Below are 19,623 nucleotides of genomic sequence, written 5' to 3'. Positions count from 1 at the left end.
TTTAATCATAGGTAGGTTAGTAGGTAACTAATAAATCTCTTAACTACATTATCTGTTGTTTATATGGTGATAAGTATTCGCTTAATTTTCGGTTGTTGTCTTTCAAAAATAATTTATAACAATCGTAGCGTGTTGCGTGTGGTCAATTATTATTTATTTGATGGATACAAAATATCGTTTTCAGTTTACTTTGTTGAAAATCGTTCAAATAAATTACTGTATAACAGACTACAGCACTTATGGTTTGTTCGACGGTTAACATATTCGAATTTCATTGTGACTAATGTACTGTGTGCGATTTATTGCTTTTACTTCAAAAACCAAGATGAAATACTATGTAGTATTTGTAATTGATCTTTACAATATATGTATTTTAGTATGGAATATAAAAAATATACTTAGTTGTTATTCGTATTAATATGTAGGAAATGAAGTGAAATATAAATAATGAATGCTTCAATTAGATAAAATTAGTCTAATTAATACCTACAAAATTAAAACAAAAACATAAAATTACCAAGCTTAATATCTAAGTTTTCGAGTGCAAGAATAGCTACAGAATATTTAAGTGAAATATTGAGACTTTATTAAATTTAAGACCTTAATCATACTATGATTAAAATAACACATTTTTTTATATTATGTTAATGATTTATAGTTCATTTTGAAATTTAAATAGTAATTTATTTTTAATTATTTCAATATTTATATTTGCAACTACAATTTTTTTTACAGTAGTCCATAACTTTATTTATAAAACAATTTACTACTTAATATCTTATTATTAGATAATATCCAATGTGTATGTACATAATTATTATTGTGTGGCTCATATTATAAGATCAAATAGTTTTTAAAAATTAAAATATTAAAATTTAAAAATTCATATTTAAATTAAATTAAATCAATAATAGAAAACATTGTTTGTTAAACTTGGGTTTCAAGGTCTTATAAGTATGCTTTGCCCTGTTAGTTACACAAAGTCTTAATTCATACATTTGAAAAAGTAGAATCAAGTTTAATTTTAATTTTTTAATTTATAAAAGCAATTTTTAAGTAATAAAGTAAAAATTGTAGGAATACCAAAAAATGTATTCCCTACACATTTAACTATGCGAACTCTATGAAACCTTATAATACGCCTACGTCATAGTGTTACTTTTCCAAGGTAAACTATACACGCACCAATAATGAATATGTTGTAGGACCTGTTGGTCAGAAAGCGAATCTCAATGAATCATTTTTTTAATTAGGCCAACTTGACATTGTAGTTATAAACATTTATAATTGATGTTATTAAAACGATGTTGTAGCATAATATAATTGAAAAAAAGCCTTAACACGGTATAACAATTTTTAGAGTGATGATAATTTCTACATTATATTTATTTTAATAACATTTCATCATCAAAATTACTAAAAATAAAATTTTTTATGAACTACCTAGGTATTTTTTGAAATCAGTAAGTTTTTATTTTCTATAGACCAAAATCAAATTAAGTTGCATAGCATTTTTTAAATTAATATGGAACTCTATCGAATTCTCTTGTAAACAGAATAGACACGTATATAGAAATGTATAAAAAGTAATTGTGCACTGTAGAGAGCCCCAGCCTAAGTCTTAGGTCTTAAAAAGATATACAAACAAAGAAAATTATTGTAACGCATCGCTCTTCATCAACGACTATTCATCATTATTATATAATATAATGCAATACTAGACCGTCTATCGGTTATTGAGCGGTCTCGGTGATTCGTCGTTAACGATGTTTGAACCAACATTGTAGACTCATTAGAATTCAGCCTATTGATAAACCATGATAATATTTAAGATAATGGGAGTGGAATAAGAAGTAAAAATATATTGGTTTCACAATAATTGTTTGAATGTTTTTTTTTTAAATTTCAATAGGAATAAAAGTAAATATTTAATTATTCAAATTTAATAGATATTTAATGTAATACCTAGTTACTATACATTAGTAATTGATTTATAACTAGTTATAAAAAAATTTGAAATGGACATGAGGCCAATTTTAAAACAAAAAAGCCATACGCACAAAAATGGTCGTAGGCAGATAAAGGCAAATCGAATTTATCGTGAAAAACAAAATTGCTAAAACAATTTAATTTACATTCTATACGAAAACGAAAAGGCGATTGATTTCCGTGACCTACATAATACGGGATCTCGAGTCGTGCAGTATTAATCAATGACGTAAATGATTAATAAGATAAACAGAATAATATAATGATTATAATTATTTTACATACACAGTTAAAATATTTTGACTGTAACGCCTATTATGTTGAGATGTGTTGTAATAAAAGAGTGCTCAGTGAGTAAGTACTTCGCTCTGTGACGCTCCTAAAGTATTAGCAAATACGTCAGCTGTAGACCCGCTCATTATCGAATGGTTAGTTTCTAGGCATTTGAGAGGAAACCAAAGTTTTTTTGAATTCTGATAGTTGTGAAAAATCTTGTTGTCCACCAATGCATTAGTAATAATTATTACAATTATTATAGACAGTCAACTGTTTACTGCATTTGAAATACCGTAACAACAGACAGACTCGAGGAGGTGTAATACATTAATATCATATAATATTATCGTAATTTTTTTGTTTATGATAATATATACATTTTTTTTCAAACTGTCGTTAGAAGTAAAAATAATAATAATTCATATAAAACGACGAAGATGAAGTAACATATAAACTACAAATAGATTGCTCCATATACGCTGCTGGAGCAATCGTTATTTTAAAAGCCTTCGAATATTCGCTGGAAAAACAAAATAACAACTTCGTCATCATAAGCGATTCCCTTAGCTCAATAACAAGCTAGTCCCTAACCTAACCTAACCTAACCCAATGACATATCAAAGAAGATTCATATCGCCATTTTTGCTCATCATGCCAGAGGAAATCTCAAATTAATGTAGATTATAGGCCACTCATTCATAAAAGGTAATGAAAAAGCGTGTCAGCTAGCTATAAAAAAAATGGCATTAACAGCCCCCCCCCTCCAGGTAATATCGTAAACATATCCACTCAAGATGTTCAACTGAAAATAAAACTTATTTCAGCACAATCCTGGCAAAATCTATGGTCCATACGAAAGACCAAGCTAAATTAAATTAAGCAAACCACTCTACATTGGCCGAATAACCACTCAAACCGAAAAATATAAACCGTCATTAACAGACTCGGAATTGGACACACCAGACTCACCCATGGTTACCTGATTTCTCGAAACGAACCCCCCACATGCTCGTTCTGTGATGTAAATCTGTCAATCAAACATAAATGATATAACATGAAGCAAGGGACCGTAATCAACTATCTGAAGACTTATTTGAAAGCCTTGGACCTAACCTGTAAGTCCCCAACATAATATTATTTCTCCAGCAAACCGGATTGGACAAGCTGATTTATATTTTAATCAGAATATCCAACCATGTCTCTGTTTTTTTTCTTGTTTACTATTAGTTAAATGTTAATGTAATGTATAAATGTAATATTGCGTCCAATTATATAAGCCACAGTTACCGCGACTGTTTTTATTGAAATAATAATAATAATAATAATAAAAAAAATAAAAATAATATTTAGTCATATAAATGGGACTATTTTTAGTATGTACATAGACCTAACTGGACGTCCCCTATACACACTGTCATAGGTTGACAAGTGTCATCCAGTTAAAAATAGATGGCCAATACCTCTGCAGTCTATATAATAACACGATGGGGCAACGTATGCTATCTTTTTCTAAAAATGTTGTTTTTTTAATGGTTAAACTCCTTTCTCTCTTTTATTATTAATGGTTATACTTCTAAAGATGGATTAAGACGTATGTAATCTTTGTACAACAGTATCGATCCTCTAGGCGTCTCTATCTTTATTTGTTCATTTATTAATAAATATATTATGGAGCTAGAAGGTTCTGATTCGCACTTAAGTGTTATAATTATAATTTACCCTTAAAACCTATTGTACATTGAATGACATCATTCATTGGAATTTATTTAATACTTGGTCAATTATTTTTTATTGTTGAATTTTTTTTTTTATTTCTTATTAAATTAGCTATTGATAATAATTGACTTATCTTAATATGAGTACCACGTTAAAAATAAGTTGATAACATACGCCCATGTTAATAGATGTTATATAAATCCACTTAAAAATAAATTGCGCCTACATTTATCAAGATGTTATATCAAATGCATTATTTTTATAAGTATAGTATTTGAGAACTTCACTGAGTACCGATGATATTTTGTAACAGTATAATAAAATAAATTAAAACATTAATACATCTGTTACGAAATCGAAATAATCATTTCGTATTAATGAAGAAATCGATTTTAATAATAGAAGGATTGACGTCGGTATCGCGTTCCTTTACAATATTCTCCACATAATATATTATTATAATTGGTATACGAGTTCCGAACAGTTTTCTTACTCCCGACGATCAAACGTATAGTATATAAGTTCATTAAATTTGGCCTTGTCTACATCGTCCCACAATATCATTGATCTCTTGACCTCTTTACTCTCAAACTCATCATGTACACCTTGTACTTCAAAAAGCATGTATGGACACGTTGAGATTCATCAAGTATCGATCGGTGTATTTAAATTTTAATTCGATATTTTAAGTGTCATGAAGTATATACGATTCGCTATAATATGCAATATAAAATGTAAAAAGTTAGTTACTGTATTATACACATTATTATTAAAATGTCTAATGAATAATAACTCTCGATTGTTTTATCCACCTAATAAAGATGTATTATTCCGAATATACTATGGTAAACCAAATAAAAATATTAATCGTTACTTTTCGGTAAACACTAAACGGTTAGAGCACCGATGTGAAATACGATTGTTTTCGCACGTTAAATAATATAATATATAAATGTGTTACATTAAAATTTAATTTATTTTTAGTATATCACGGAATAGGAGATGCTACATCGTTGCACAATAATTATAGTCAAAATGTGCTCACAGTTATATTTTGTACGGTTGTATGGTTATCAAAACTATATATGTTCAACAGATACTAACTTTATTATGCAATTTAAATGATAAAATAATCGTTTTCTATTTTTAATTTTTGTTTACCATGTGATTTATTGAATAATAATATATATCAATTAAATTTTTTATACGAAAATCTATTTTGGATGTTATACGTATTTTACTATAAAACTATGAAATATTTAATTTCCTTATGTAAAATAAGTAATAAGATCTATAAGTTGGTTTATATATAGTGCAATCTAAGAAACCTTAAATCTGAGTGTGCCACTAAGTTATATAATTAAATATAGAAATGGTTTATATTTCGAGAGTGAGTGAAATATTATGTATGTTCTTAATATTATAAAACATGCTCTTATTAATTTCACATTATATATCAACACTGATGAGAGTATCGTATTCATAATAAAATAACGCATACATCTTGGACATTATGTATGTACCAATTTTAGTGTTTGAGATATTTCACAAAAACTAGATTTTTAATAATTTTTAATAATTTATAATAATGGTTATTAATTATAAAGTCGATGAGTTTTAGGTTTAATCATTAATATTAATGCTAATAATAATTAATTTTATGTCTAGATTTTGGATATTTACGAAAATTATGCGTAAAAATAAAAATTAATTTAGAAAAAAAATACTGAAAATATTTCACCATTTTTGAATTGTGAACAAAAAATGAAATTTTTAAAACACTATGGAAATTACTTTTATTAGAAATATTTCTATTAAATATGAGAAATATAATATTATATTCCGATTAATTATGCATTATTTATAATGCATAAAAAATATGAAACTAAAAAATGATCACTACTAGTTTTTAAATTTAACTTTTTTAGAAAAATTATCAGAACTCATAAAGTCATAAGAATTGTAGCATTGAAAAAACATTAAAAATTAATAAAAATTAATACTCAATTTGATACAGTAAACAAATAACTTAATCGTTATTTATTATTTTATGGTATTATTAATTTATAATAAGTATTCTAAGGTTAGGTTAGGTATTCTAAGCACTAGTATTTATTATACCAATTTATAATATCATAACATTATAGTAGTTAATTTTTAAATGTTAATTTTAGTAAATGTTGAGTAAAGTTTAGTAAATATTATTTATAAGTCATAACAAACTCATAATAGTACATTACTAATATTCGAGTCTTTATAATTCACAAAACAAAAAAAAAATTAAATTAAATAAAATAATGAAAAATAAAATTTCGTTTCACAAAGAAAAACAAAACGATGCTTATAACAGGAAATATTTTATTTTTTGTTTATATTATCAGAACTACTTTATTTATTCTTAAAACGTAAGAATTAATGAGTTCTTCGATGTCTAGATGTTGTCACTTTAGTATTATATTATATTATAACAATGTAATGAGTTACAATCTATATTAGCCACAATAGTATAACATTGGGATATTATGGCTTATAAATAATCATTGAAAGTATAGTACTTAATAATAACTGTGTTCGATATAGATTTTGTTGAAAAATATTAATTAAACCGTTATTATTAGAAAGCTCGAACTTATATGAAAAACTCGGGTGAAAATTACTCCGAGAACTCAAAACCGTGGTGGAATCCAATCTCCGTTTTAGGGACAAAATTGAGTATAATATTTTATAATGGTATTAACAATGTTAAAAATGCAGTAGGCATAGTGTTATAGGTATCTTAAATTGCAGGATATCAGTGCATAATATTACGTCGACCGATTCTTCGGCGGTCCTTATTTGATCGATTAAATATAGTGTCGAGACCTTCACCGCGTCTTCGTCCGCGCTATTTGTGTAGGTACAGTTTTTTCGTCTCCTTTTTGTCCATTGCGTCGTCACTGCAGAGAAGATAAAACGATTGTGTTGCGCGTACAGTTTACCTATCTCGGTGGAGCAACACGTTGATGCCCATTACCTGAGGGGGAAACCGGACGACCCGGTGACCCCCTTGGGCGCTCACGCCCTCGCGTGTTTGTCCACTCGCTCGGGCGCACACCGTTGCCCCCCCAGGACGGGGCAAGTCTCGCAATACTCGGCCGTGTGTATATATACCAGCGAGGACCATCCGATCAACTACAGTCACCGACAATCCACAACCACGAGTACTACAATAACGGCAGCTCGACAACTCCAATACAAAATGTCCGCCAAAGTGAGTGTAATTTTATTATTATTATTATTATTATTGCAATAGTAATAAATAGAGAATATCATAAATAAAATTCAACGGTCCACCGTCGCGATCGTTAAATTTATTAAAAATCTATTCTCGACATACTTTAACCGAAATTTCGAGTTTTAAAATCGTTTCTACTAGACGATGTGTGTTTAAAATTCAGCTAGAACCGAACATAAATTTCAAATAAATATCGCTCTACGTTAACCGAAAAACGACCAACACAATCGTTTAATGTTTTAAAATCGATCGGACGTCAAACGGTTAGGACGGCAGCGAATCGTAACGGGCGAACAGCGGCCAGTGATGATGAGCGGGAGGCGGGGAATCTCATTAGGATTGACGAAAGACGCGGAATAAAGGGAGTGTGCCACGGCGGCTGGTCAACGTTGCTCAACCCGTGCGATCGTGCACACATGTAACAATAATACAACACTTGGGCGCACCGTTGTCGACCGGTTTCCATAACTTTTACTCGCAGACCAGCCGACGGACTGCACATAATAATAATAATAATAATAATAATAATAGTTATCGTCATCATCGTCACGACTACTTATTCGAACAAGGTCGTACATACGAACTCCGATAAATCCTCCTTCGAACGTGTATATTATCCTTATATGGACCGCCGCGGCCGACCCTTTCTCTCTCTCTCGCTCACGCACACTCCGATATCGGTGCGAAAACACTACGCATCGTCCCGTAGACGATCAGAACAGTTGCGGTGAACATCGGCCATATTCTAATAATCTTTTTGAATTTTTGTTTTCAGTTGATCATCTTCGCGGCTTGCGCCGTAGCCACTGCCCTGGCCGTCTACAAGGAACCTTCCTACCCATCTTACCCAGCACCGGCTTACCCAGCACCGGCTTACCCAGCTGCCCCAGCTTACCCAGCACCAGCATACCCGTCTGCCCCAGCTTACCCAGCACCAGCATACCCGTCTGCCCCAGCCTACCCGTCTGCCCCAGCCTACCCAGCAGCACCAGCTTACAAGCCAGCCTCGTACGCCGCCCCGAAGCCGTACGCCCCAGAGCCAGCCTACTCTGCCCCGTCTCCGTACAACTTCGACTACAGCGTACACGACACCTACACCGGTGACATCAAGAGCCAAAACGAATACGCTGACGCCAACGGTTACGTCAAGGGCTCCTACAGCCTGGTCGAACCTGACGGCAGCAAGCGCACCGTGGAATACACCGCCGACGACTACAACGGTTTCAACGCTGAGGTCAAGAAGGAAGGTGGATACCCCGCACCCGCCTACTCCGCACCAGCACCGGCCTACAAGCCCGCCCCAGCACCATACAAACCAGCATACTAATTGCACCACCGTCCCAATTCACTGAACGTTGCATCTCAATCGCCGACATCATCACTGACGACTTCGAAGACTGTCTCGGCACATTTTCGTAGCCTCGTAGCTGTTTAAGTCATCTCGCGCGTGTGTTACATTATATTGTATACATAATATGTGTATTTACTATTGTCATCGGTTTCATCTTGTTTTTTTTTTTTTGTAAATAAACGCCATCCATGTCGTAACACATAATAACGAATCGTTTTATTATTTTTTGTTTAACATGAACAATGTTGTCGCCATACACTGTATAGCAGGTAACGAGAAATTCATTAAGACTTTCCATTTTATACGCCGTACCTACATAGTATAGATGAGCAAATGCGTTTTGTTCCTCAAGGCGACCGGGCAACACTACGAGTGATATATATATAATATATTATATTACACTGTAGTAGGCAGGTACTAATATGGCGTATGCTTTAGTCCGTGTACAATTCATGGCAAACACACACGGTCCAATTACAAAAATCTATACTTGAAAAATAATTAATTGTGTTAATATATATGGCCTATAGTTATATACAATATACGTACTATAAAAACTATCTACAGTACCTATAAATTTCATAAGCATACTATCGATTATTTTTATCCATTTTATTTTTAGTATATTATATCAATCGTGATAAACCGTCATAAGAGTTTCTTATTTTATATTTTTGTTTAGTGTTGGTCATAATATATTAAAAGCGCCATCGACATTTTTTTAAATGTATAATTACTGAACAAGCGCACATAATGTTCATGTCCTTTTTTTATATTTAGTTCAATTCAAAAAATTACGTTCCAGGTAGTACAATCACTTAAGTACTTTACCAAATAAAATTCAAATCATAATTTATGTTGTTATATTCGTCAACTTAGCATGTTAACGTAATGTGATTTACTAGTCATTGTATTTTTGTAAGAAGAAAAAAGTGACAGCGTAATGTATGATTTCATTTCCCATTTTCATAACAAAAAAAAAAAAAAAAAAACATAAACGTTTTAGAGTTCTTAATAATAAAGAAAATATAATACGCGTTGTTAAAATTGAAAAAGTGTGTAGGTGGGTACGTGCAACCACCATACATATACACACTATACACCATGATAAACAAAATACGGAAAAGTGAATGTATTTTGTATTTGTTCATACACGAGTTATTAATAGAATAATATATATATATATATAAAATAATGAACGTTAGACATGTGATGCAGTTGAAAAAAAAAACTCAAAAGTAAATGCATATTTATTAATATCACATGCATAAGACTTACGTGTTTTATGATAAAATCATTCTTCACGCATTCCCCAAGTTGTTATGAAAGTTTATTCAAAGTAAATCATTATAATATTGTTTAACATGAATTGTTTACACTTAACATTGCGTTTGTACACATTATAATACATAATTATAAGTAGGCGGAGTGAAACGATATTGATGTTCAAATAAATGTGTTTTCTTTTGTTTTCTTAAAGCAATTTTTATAGAAACAAAAATACACACATACGAATACAACATTATATCTCTTCAAATCAATTTTTTTGGTTCACCACCACATTGTATAATATATTTTATCAAATTTAAACTGTCTTTAATTCTAATATTTGAATGTATAATTTGTAAAATTTTAAGAATCTATGTTAGGATTGGGTATGGTTGTATCTTGCATTAAAACTGCAAGCCTTTATTTCGGAACTAAAAATAAAAAAAATATTTAAAAACTACTGACACGTGCTCATGACCTTTTGATTATCAAGTTAAATTTAATTAAATTGTTTAACTTAAAATATTTTTTGAGGTTTTTTAAAACTATATACATATTATTAGTAAGTGCATGATGCAATAATTATTATAAGGTGCATATTGTAATTTATTATAATATATTTTACAAAAATTATATAGATAGTTTAGTATTGAAATTTTAATCAATAAATCATATTTCAATGTTGTTGATTATTTTAAAGAATATAAAAAAGTATCATTACGTTAAAATTAAAATAGCAATTAAATGTGGATTTGTATGATTTTTCCATTAAATCTTTTTTTTTTAGTTTATTTCTCCTACAATACCTAAATTTTATTTTCAATGTTTTTTATACATCCATTATTACCATAATATTTTTAATAGTTAAACTATTTATTACCTACCTTAGTTATTAGGTCAAGTCAATTTTTATAGAACTTCATTTTTTTTTTATTATTTCCATTTTGTTTTATAAGTTACCTAAATTTATAAATTTATATTTCAAATACATTTAAATATTTTCAACTAAACATTTTAATTTCTAAAATTAAAATATTTTGTCTAACCAACAACACAGGAAAGTAGTTAAATTGCCTATTTTATTAGCCGTTCGTTCAAAAGGGATTTCGCATAATAATATCTCACCACTAACACCCTTATTAAATACAAAGTGAGTTGATCAAATGTACATAAATGTGAGAGACCTAGAGTGGAAGGTAAGAGTCCAATTTTTACATTGACATATCGAGTTATTTTATAATTACTATATTTAATTTAAATATTAAAATAATAAAGTAATAATTTATTAATCCTTATTATTATGATATGATTAAATGATAATAGATAATGTCGAAACACGTCGGTTGAGAATCTCTGGTCTACTCATTAGAAATCAATTTTTACTATAATCTTATTTAAAATTAAAGTCATTATATATTTAAAACAAGGTAGTTTACATGTTTTACTTTCTGTGTTCGGTAATTAGTATTATTTATTTAAATAAATCTAAAATTTACATATTACTTTCTATTGTTAAATTTTTTAATTATTGTATCACACTTACAAAATAACCTTTAGTATACATTATACTGTGGTTATACTGGCTACTGCTGATACTGATGTACGTTTTAAATTTTTTTTTATACACATACTCTACTTGCAATATTTTAATAATATTCTTATTTACTTTACATATTACATATTTTTTACATTTTATTTTATATGCCTAAGCTATTTGAAATCGATGGACGATAGAATAAAACGCAGGTAATTATTTCACAAATTTTTAACTTGATTTTTGGTAACCCGTATTATATTGTGTATTATAATTTATAATTTTACCACATTTCAAAGTACATTATACTTGCTATAATAATATGTAAATACACGTGTACAATATTTATTTTTTTTAATTGTTATACACTAGCTGGTACTCGTTTATATTTCCAAGGATTAACTTGAATCCAACACATATATTATAAAGATTTACATGCACTTTATTATTATATTGTGGGAATAGCAAATAAAATAAATTCTAAACATCTCTAACATAACTGTCCTAAAAGCGCAATCTTTCACGTTTATACTCTACCTCTTCGAAGTACAATGGATCAGTGTATAATACAGAAGATATGAAGTTCATATAAATTATTCTCTCTTAATACGTCTTGTACCCGTAGACTGGAAACTTATTTAAAAATATATCAGTGTTCCATATATTTTTTCTCTCTGATCATTATATATTAACATATTAAAAATTTGTGTTCAGCAGAACCAACGTTGTGTTAGTAGTTCTAATATTAGGATGAAAATTGAAAGTTATGACATATTATGAAATTTAATATTAGAAATAGTATCTGAGTTTGTACTTTGGTTTTTATTTACTAGGTATACCTATTTCAATTTTTGTGCAATTCACGATTATGTATTATATAACTATTATTAAAAAAATGCTCGTATTTCATATTTATTTTTTCACGCATTTTTTAGAAAACACCAATGTACAAACACGGATATATTTCATATTTTTTAGATAAGAGATGGAGATTTTTTAATAAAACCAATAGGTAAATACATTATAATATTAAAGCTCACTAAGTTTCTTCTGCTAGACTCAAATGTTGTATGTTATGCGAGGGTCAGATAGAGACAATAAATAGTGGTCCTATAGTGATCAAACCATCCTTTTATAATATCAGTTTTAGTTTCGAATCAAAATTTGTTTGAAGTTTTGTTATACGTTTTGAAATAATTTAGAATGGTTACCAATAATCAGTTGCATTCATTTTGGGTCCGTAGTATAATATACGTGTCTTTTAATTTGCAGATAAAAACGATGACGTTGTTAGTTGCTGACAGGGTTCAATTTAGGCTCGTCACGTTCTAGCTAAAATGTATCGTCGTTGTTTTATACGCATCAATTAAATTAAATTTTACTCTCCTTTTCGATCACCCATGACTTTGACTATAGAACTCCTTATTATTTATTGTACCTCTTTGTCATTGTAAGATAATCATAGGTACCTATTACCCGGTTTTATAAATTACAACTGCAAGTAAACCATGCAGCGGCACACTAACTCCCTGTTAAAAATTATGGTGGTTGTAAATCTATAGATTTATAATTACTTACTTACTATATTTTATACTGCAGAATATAGTATACTTTAATAAAATGACAAACATTGTATCAGTTTTTTAGTTATTACACGGTGATCATAATTATAAGTTGTCAAAATGTCTGTAGTTTAGTTGTAGATATTTAAGTAGGTCATAAATTAATTAGATATTGATTTAATTAAAAACATTTTGTGATGTAAATTCCATAGCTTTTGGTGTTTGTCTGTGAATTTCTAGGCAATGTTTTAAGAATGACCTAATTCAATAAGTATTAACTCATACAGCCGACCGCACTAATACGTCGTGATTTAGTTTGGATTAATTTCACTGGGAAAAAAATTTTAAATACTATACAGATTATAACATTATCACGTGGTGTTACGCAGATATATGGCGTAACAACGTGCCGAGCCCCTTTTGTCTGAAGGGGAAATCGGTCAATCCGATGACCCCTTTGGGTACATACGCCCTCTCAAACATAGCATGTCTGTTGTGTCTACAAACGCGTTGACCCACCAACGCTTCGACGGCGAATGGCGTTGCCCCCCCAAGTTAGGGCGAGCCTTAGCGATGTGTACACTTGATCGTGAGTATATATACTAGTGTGGACCAACCGATTAACCACAGTCATCGACGATCAACACGCCTAATAGTGCAGCAGTATAACAGTCGCTCGACAACACACATTTAAAATGTCCGCCAAAGTAAGTGTTAATTTGTATTATTATTATTATTATTACTAACTACGATCGTTTTACAAAATATTGTTCGGGACTCAGTTGGACCAGTGTTTCCATAAGCTGGTAATCTATGTTCAAACACTTCAGTGTCACCCCCACGAAAAATGATATTTCCTATTGTTACGATTACCCGACTCGCGGCTAACTATTTTGCAAACTATCGTATTACCGTTATTCGATCTATTAAGAAAAACAGCAGAAAGTGTGCGTGCAACTGCTGCCGGTCAACATCACCCGTTTTGCGTAATCACGTGTACACGTAATAACACTTGGGCGCACCACGATTGCCGACGTGCCGACCGGTTTTCATAACTTTTACTTGCCGACGATCGACAAACACTCTTCTAACAAGGTCACACTCTTAAACTCCGATACCATATTATATCCTGCGGCGATCGCCTGTGCAATCCTTATGCGGAGCGCCAACGGTTAACCCTTTCTCTTTCTCTCTCTCTCTCACACACTCTATCTCTCTCACGCACACTCCGATATCGGTGCGAAAACACTACGCATCGTCCCGTAGACGATCAGAACAGTTGCGGTGAACATCGGCCATATTCTAATAATCTTTTTGAATTTTTGTTTTCAGTTGATCATCTTCGCGGCTTGCGCCGTAGCCACTGCCCTGGCCGTCTACAAGGAACCTTCCTACCCATCTTACCCAGCACCGGCTTACCCAGCACCGGCTTACCCAGCTGCCCCAGCTTACCCAGCACCAGCATACCCGTCTGCCCCAGCTTACCCAGCACCAGCATACCCGTCTGCCCCAGCCTACCCGTCTGCCCCAGCCTACCCAGCAGCACCAGCTTACAAGCCAGCCTCGTACGCCGCCCCGAAGCCGTACGCCCCAGAGCCAGCCTACTCTGCCCCGTCTCCGTACAACTTCGACTACAGCGTACACGACACCTACACCGGTGACATCAAGAGCCAAAACGAATACGCTGACGCCAACGGTTACGTCAAGGGCTCCTACAGCCTGGTCGAACCTGACGGCAGCAAGCGCACCGTGGAATACACCGCCGACGACTACAACGGTTTCAACGCTGAGGTCAAGAAGGAAGGTGGATACCCCGCACCCGCCTACTCCGCACCAGCCCCGGCCTACAAGCCCGCCCCATACAAGCCTGCCTATTAAATCAACGTTGCAGCGCATGAAACGCCAACATCGACATTGTCGACTTCGGAGACTGTTTTAAGTCTTAACACATTTTCATAATTATATACGCCTACACGCAGTCTGATGCGCGTCAAGTGTGTATTTTTTTTATCATGTATACTATTGTCATCAATATCATCTTAGTTTTTTGTAAATAAATATTTTTCGTGTTTTAACACTAGACATCAAGTGCTTTTCCTTTTCTTTTTTTTAAGTGATTCATACCTATATAATATGTTGTGTATTATATACGATACATACGTATTTGTCGTATTCGTTTTATAATAATTTTTCATACATATACGCGGGCTCCCATATCAAAATTTCAGGCCTTTGTACTACATATTTTTGTGGGTTCTGTATAACCAATTACCAGTGAAACGATTGTCTCAAACACGAATCCTATTTAATATATTATGGTCTAATAGAAAATAAGTGTTCCTATCAAAATTTCAAGGACTTCAAAATCATTTCAACAGGCCTCTAAAATAGTCGGGTCCCTATACTCCAGGTGGAATAGTCTCCCCCCTTGTGGAGTTCTTGACTATACTTTAAATTTGATGAAAATTAACTTAATATTATATATTACGTTTCAACGGAGAGTTTATTATGCAATTAAGAAAATACAACGCATTCTATAATGTAGTTACATCAGATTTTATATACATTTTTATCTAAATGATAGTAAAAGTCTAAATATAATGATAAATCGATATCTTGATATATACATAATATACCCATAAAGAATTAAGTATGAGAGTTGTGATATTTTAACAGTATGCTATATATTCATAAATGGTAGTACACATGTTGGTCATAGGAAGTCCTAAAAATACTACATGGTAACGAAAACAAAAATTTTTCATGATATAAGATGAATAAATTTGTAACCACCTGATATATTTTTGACTTGTTCGATTTCGTGAAAAATGTTATTATTGTGAGTATTTGATTTCTTACCTATAAGTATAAAGTTTTCACAGTTATTTTTTGAGTGGAATCGTGTACCTATTCCCTTTTGTAGCTATAAAATAATTTAATGAAATTGATAAAAGTCTATTTATAAATTTCTTTGAGTTACTAATTTTAATTTTAAATATTTCTTAAAATATTATAAAAATTGTTTAGTTATATAAAATTCGATCAAAAGCATATTCAATATCCATATTATGCGACCTTCTCTTAAAATTAGTAATATATACTTTTGTATCATAATTTAAAGAACAACTGGATGAGCATAAATCTAATTTTATTTTCTGATTGATATAATATTTATAGTTTATGGAAATACATTAAGTCTTTGAATAATGTATAATATCTGTAATCAAACATACATACATACATTTATTGGTATAATTTATAAGAACAATCATTTAAAATTCAATGAATAACACAAACATATTTATATGTGTTTTTGAGCAGGTAATCAAGTTTCTCAAAAGATTCATGTAATCCTGCAAACTACTGCTAAAAATTATATTCTAGACTATGCATTGAAAAGGTAACTTTTGATTTTTTTAGTTTGTTTTTATTTTTCTTCTATTTTGTGTGTTGATGCGATGATTAAAAGACCGACAAACGAAAAAACAAAGTGGAGACATTTTAACTGAGGATTCTATTTCGTGCCAATGTAATCAAATTGAGATGAGTTCCAATCTAATACTTTTCCTGGCAGTATATTTATATCCAACTTATAAATTTACATTACTTATCGATTTTATTTTTTACTGAATTAAGATTAAATTTAATGTATACCTATAATATATTAAATACTAAATTGTGTTATATATATATTTATCTGTATACTGTATTTTGTAATATTGAATACTTGATATTATGTATATAACAATATGAATCTTACACGAATAACATTGCTAATTATGATTTTTTTTTGTTTCGTTTTTTTCAGCTGTTTTTTTGTCAAAAAAGAAATGCATGGACGTTTTGATGCATCACTTCAATCTAATTATTATAACAATAAACAATATTTTATGAAATATATATTATTTAGCATATAATTTATTTGAGCTTAACTAAAAATTTGGCTCCAATGGTTCATAGTTTATAATTCAAGTTCTAATACATAATTCAGAAACATTACCTAATTAGACATTTGTGAAAATGTAATAAATGTGTTTATCAATAGTAACCAATTAACAAGTTTGTTTAAAAATAATCTTACCACTAAACTATATTTACTACTATAACTATATATATATAATATTAGTCAACTCATTTATTATGCACTCAATACTACTATATTCATGTTTACTGTTAAAATGCCACGAAATACCTACAAAATATTTGTAAAATGGTTTCACACAAAAAAAGTTTTTGTTTATATAGAAAAAGTCTCATAATTTAGAAATCAAATTTATACATGATAAAGATGACAATATTTGATATCATGTAGAGTATAATATAAGTAGCCTTTTTTTTAATGATTATATAAACATAAAATAGTTATTTAAACATTATAGACATTAAAATAATAGATTTTCTAAAATTAATAACTTTTCTTTTTTCATCAAAATAATTATAACACTGTAACATAGCAAAATATAATATTATTTTATTTAATGTGCATGAATTTAGTTTCTTAACTAATTAAGATTGAAGCTTGTGTGATTATTATTCGCGTGAAACTATTTTTCTATACATATAATATTGTAAGTAATTATGCAAATATCATCTGATTTGAGTCATGAGGCACTTTTAAGTTATTATTTTAAATATACTATTTAAGGTTTAAAAATGTAATTTTTGAAGAAAATGATAAACATTATTTACATAGATTCCGGGTATTCATCATTCTCACGAGTATCTCAATTATTATCTAGATACCTACATTATTATTATATTATACATTATTATGTTATATTATTATTAAATAATCACCAATTATAATATTATCTATTAATTTTAATTTTCACAACGTTTATAGACAAATATGTATTATAGTATAATTTATTTATTATTCTGATGATAATCAACCATTACTGTCAAATAAATATAATCTAATTTTATAATAAAAACATAACTTATTTATATGTTATAACAATAATAATTAATCATTTTAATTGTACGATTATTAAATTTTAAAATTTCCTTTGCTAAATTTTGTTTTTTTTTTTAGGTACGTTAATACTTATGTATTATTTTTAGTAAAATTGTTAATAGTTAATCATAATTTGTAAAGTTTTTAAAATATAATTTCATATAAAATGCTATGTTGACTTAGTGTTGTTATTATTAATTTTAATTTATTCGTTAACTTGTGTTACTTTTGTTATTTTTAATTTTTTATAGCTTAAGTGATACATTTAGATTATATAGAGCTCATTTTATATTATTATTCTTTACTCAACATTTTCAATTGAAAATTTTACACCAACTTCGTGCTATTTGTTTTCAATTAAATTTATTACCTACGCACGTACAATATTATACTATATTGTTTTATAGTTGTACATATTATATTGATTAAAATTAAAGTTATTTTAATGACATGCATACCATTTTCATCTTAAATAAGGTATTTTAGGATTAAAGTGAGTATAACATATGACAGAATATAGAATTTATAAACTACAAAACCGGGAAGTATTAAAATTGCCTATTTGATTCGCCGCCTTGTAATAATTTGCAATCTTTATGGAATACTATAAAATACTATACTGTAATAATATTACTATGCATATTCATTAAAAATTTATAATTAATCATTTTAGTTTTAGCATTAATAATGTATGGCTACTCATAAGTCACGTAATCCAAATTCCACGTCGATTGATTCATAGAAAATAAACATACGCAGATTAATTGAAAAATTTTTATGAAATAATATTTATAATAATATAGTATAAGATAATCTTTGATTTTTAAGCGTTATAGAAGTCCCTGGTATTTATATACCAGATTCCTGTCGTCTTTATGAATTTTTAATTCATTTGAATAATTATTCAAATATTTTTTTATTTTTTTTTTTTGTACTGTTGGTATTGTATATAATATGTATAGTTGTATTGTTGTTTGGCATTTAGAGTGTATTGATAAATGTGCTTTAAAAAGGTACTATATATTTAAATATTACAATAATAACTGAGACAATGTTTTAATTTAAACAAACAAAAAAATTATAATTTCAGTTTAAATAAATTATAATTTTAATATATTAATAAATATTAAAAACTGATAGGGTTACTTAATTTTCTGTGTTTTTTGTGTGAACATCATCAAAAATTTATATGTTCTTATACAAGATAGGTTTTGCTACAATACAATTATTGAAGTAAACAACAGAATTTAAACAACAAATAAAAAAATATATTACAATCATTATTATATGACTTGACTTTTATAATTTATATAGAATTCGAAATTAAATTTTAAATGTGCTTTAATATTTCATAACTTTATGAAGTTATAGTTTTAAAGTACCATTATTTTCGTATTAACTTTGAATAGCAATATGATTTGATATGATTTGTGTACAAGTATACCTAATTGAAATATATTTAAAAAAATATTTATGCCAAAAATAATTAACTACCTACTGACTAAAGTTTAAATCATCCACAAGACATGGCAAAACTCTGTTATCGAATTGGAATAAGTCCAAGGTGTTGTTTTCCAATCCAACTACATTGATAACTCAATATTAACGTTGGCATACTATAATGTGCTATTGAAATAATATTTATCCATACTTTAATAATTGATTACATTTATACCCCAAAATTTCTAAAATACG

General features: G+C 29.4%; 3 protein-coding genes across 5 annotated transcripts in view; 2 read left to right on the top strand and 1 right to left on the bottom strand.

Moving 5' to 3' along the window:
- The window catches only part of LOC107163545 (A-type potassium channel modulatory protein KCNIP1-like), a 414,281-nt gene that overhangs the window by 242,351 nt on the left and 152,307 nt on the right, over positions 1-19,623 (bottom strand). The window lies entirely within an intron of this gene.
- On the top strand, positions 7,076-8,813 carry LOC107163562 (uncharacterized). Its single transcript, XM_089229345.1, has 2 exons — positions 7,076-7,231; positions 8,031-8,813. Exons 1-2 carry the CDS (start codon positions 7,220-7,222, stop codon positions 8,580-8,582), a joined length of 564 nt encoding a protein of 187 aa, XP_089085471.1. The 5' UTR covers positions 7,076-7,219; the 3' UTR covers positions 8,583-8,813.
- LOC149054928 (uncharacterized) lies at positions 13,523-15,059 on the top strand. Its single transcript, XM_089229346.1, has 2 exons — positions 13,523-13,678; positions 14,304-15,059. The coding sequence occupies exons 1-2, from the start codon at positions 13,667-13,669 to the stop codon at positions 14,847-14,849; spliced, it is 558 nt and encodes a 185-aa protein (XP_089085472.1). The 5' UTR covers positions 13,523-13,666; the 3' UTR covers positions 14,850-15,059.

This window comes from Diuraphis noxia, unplaced genomic scaffold (assembly GCF_037042655.1).
Source record: "Diuraphis noxia isolate RWA-SAM2 unplaced genomic scaffold, SU_Dnox_SAM2 contig0005, whole genome shotgun sequence".
Taxonomy (NCBI): domain Eukaryota; kingdom Metazoa; phylum Arthropoda; class Insecta; order Hemiptera; family Aphididae; genus Diuraphis; species Diuraphis noxia.
The sequence above is the reverse complement of the archived record's forward strand: the minus strand, read 5'-3'. Positions and strand labels throughout refer to the sequence as shown.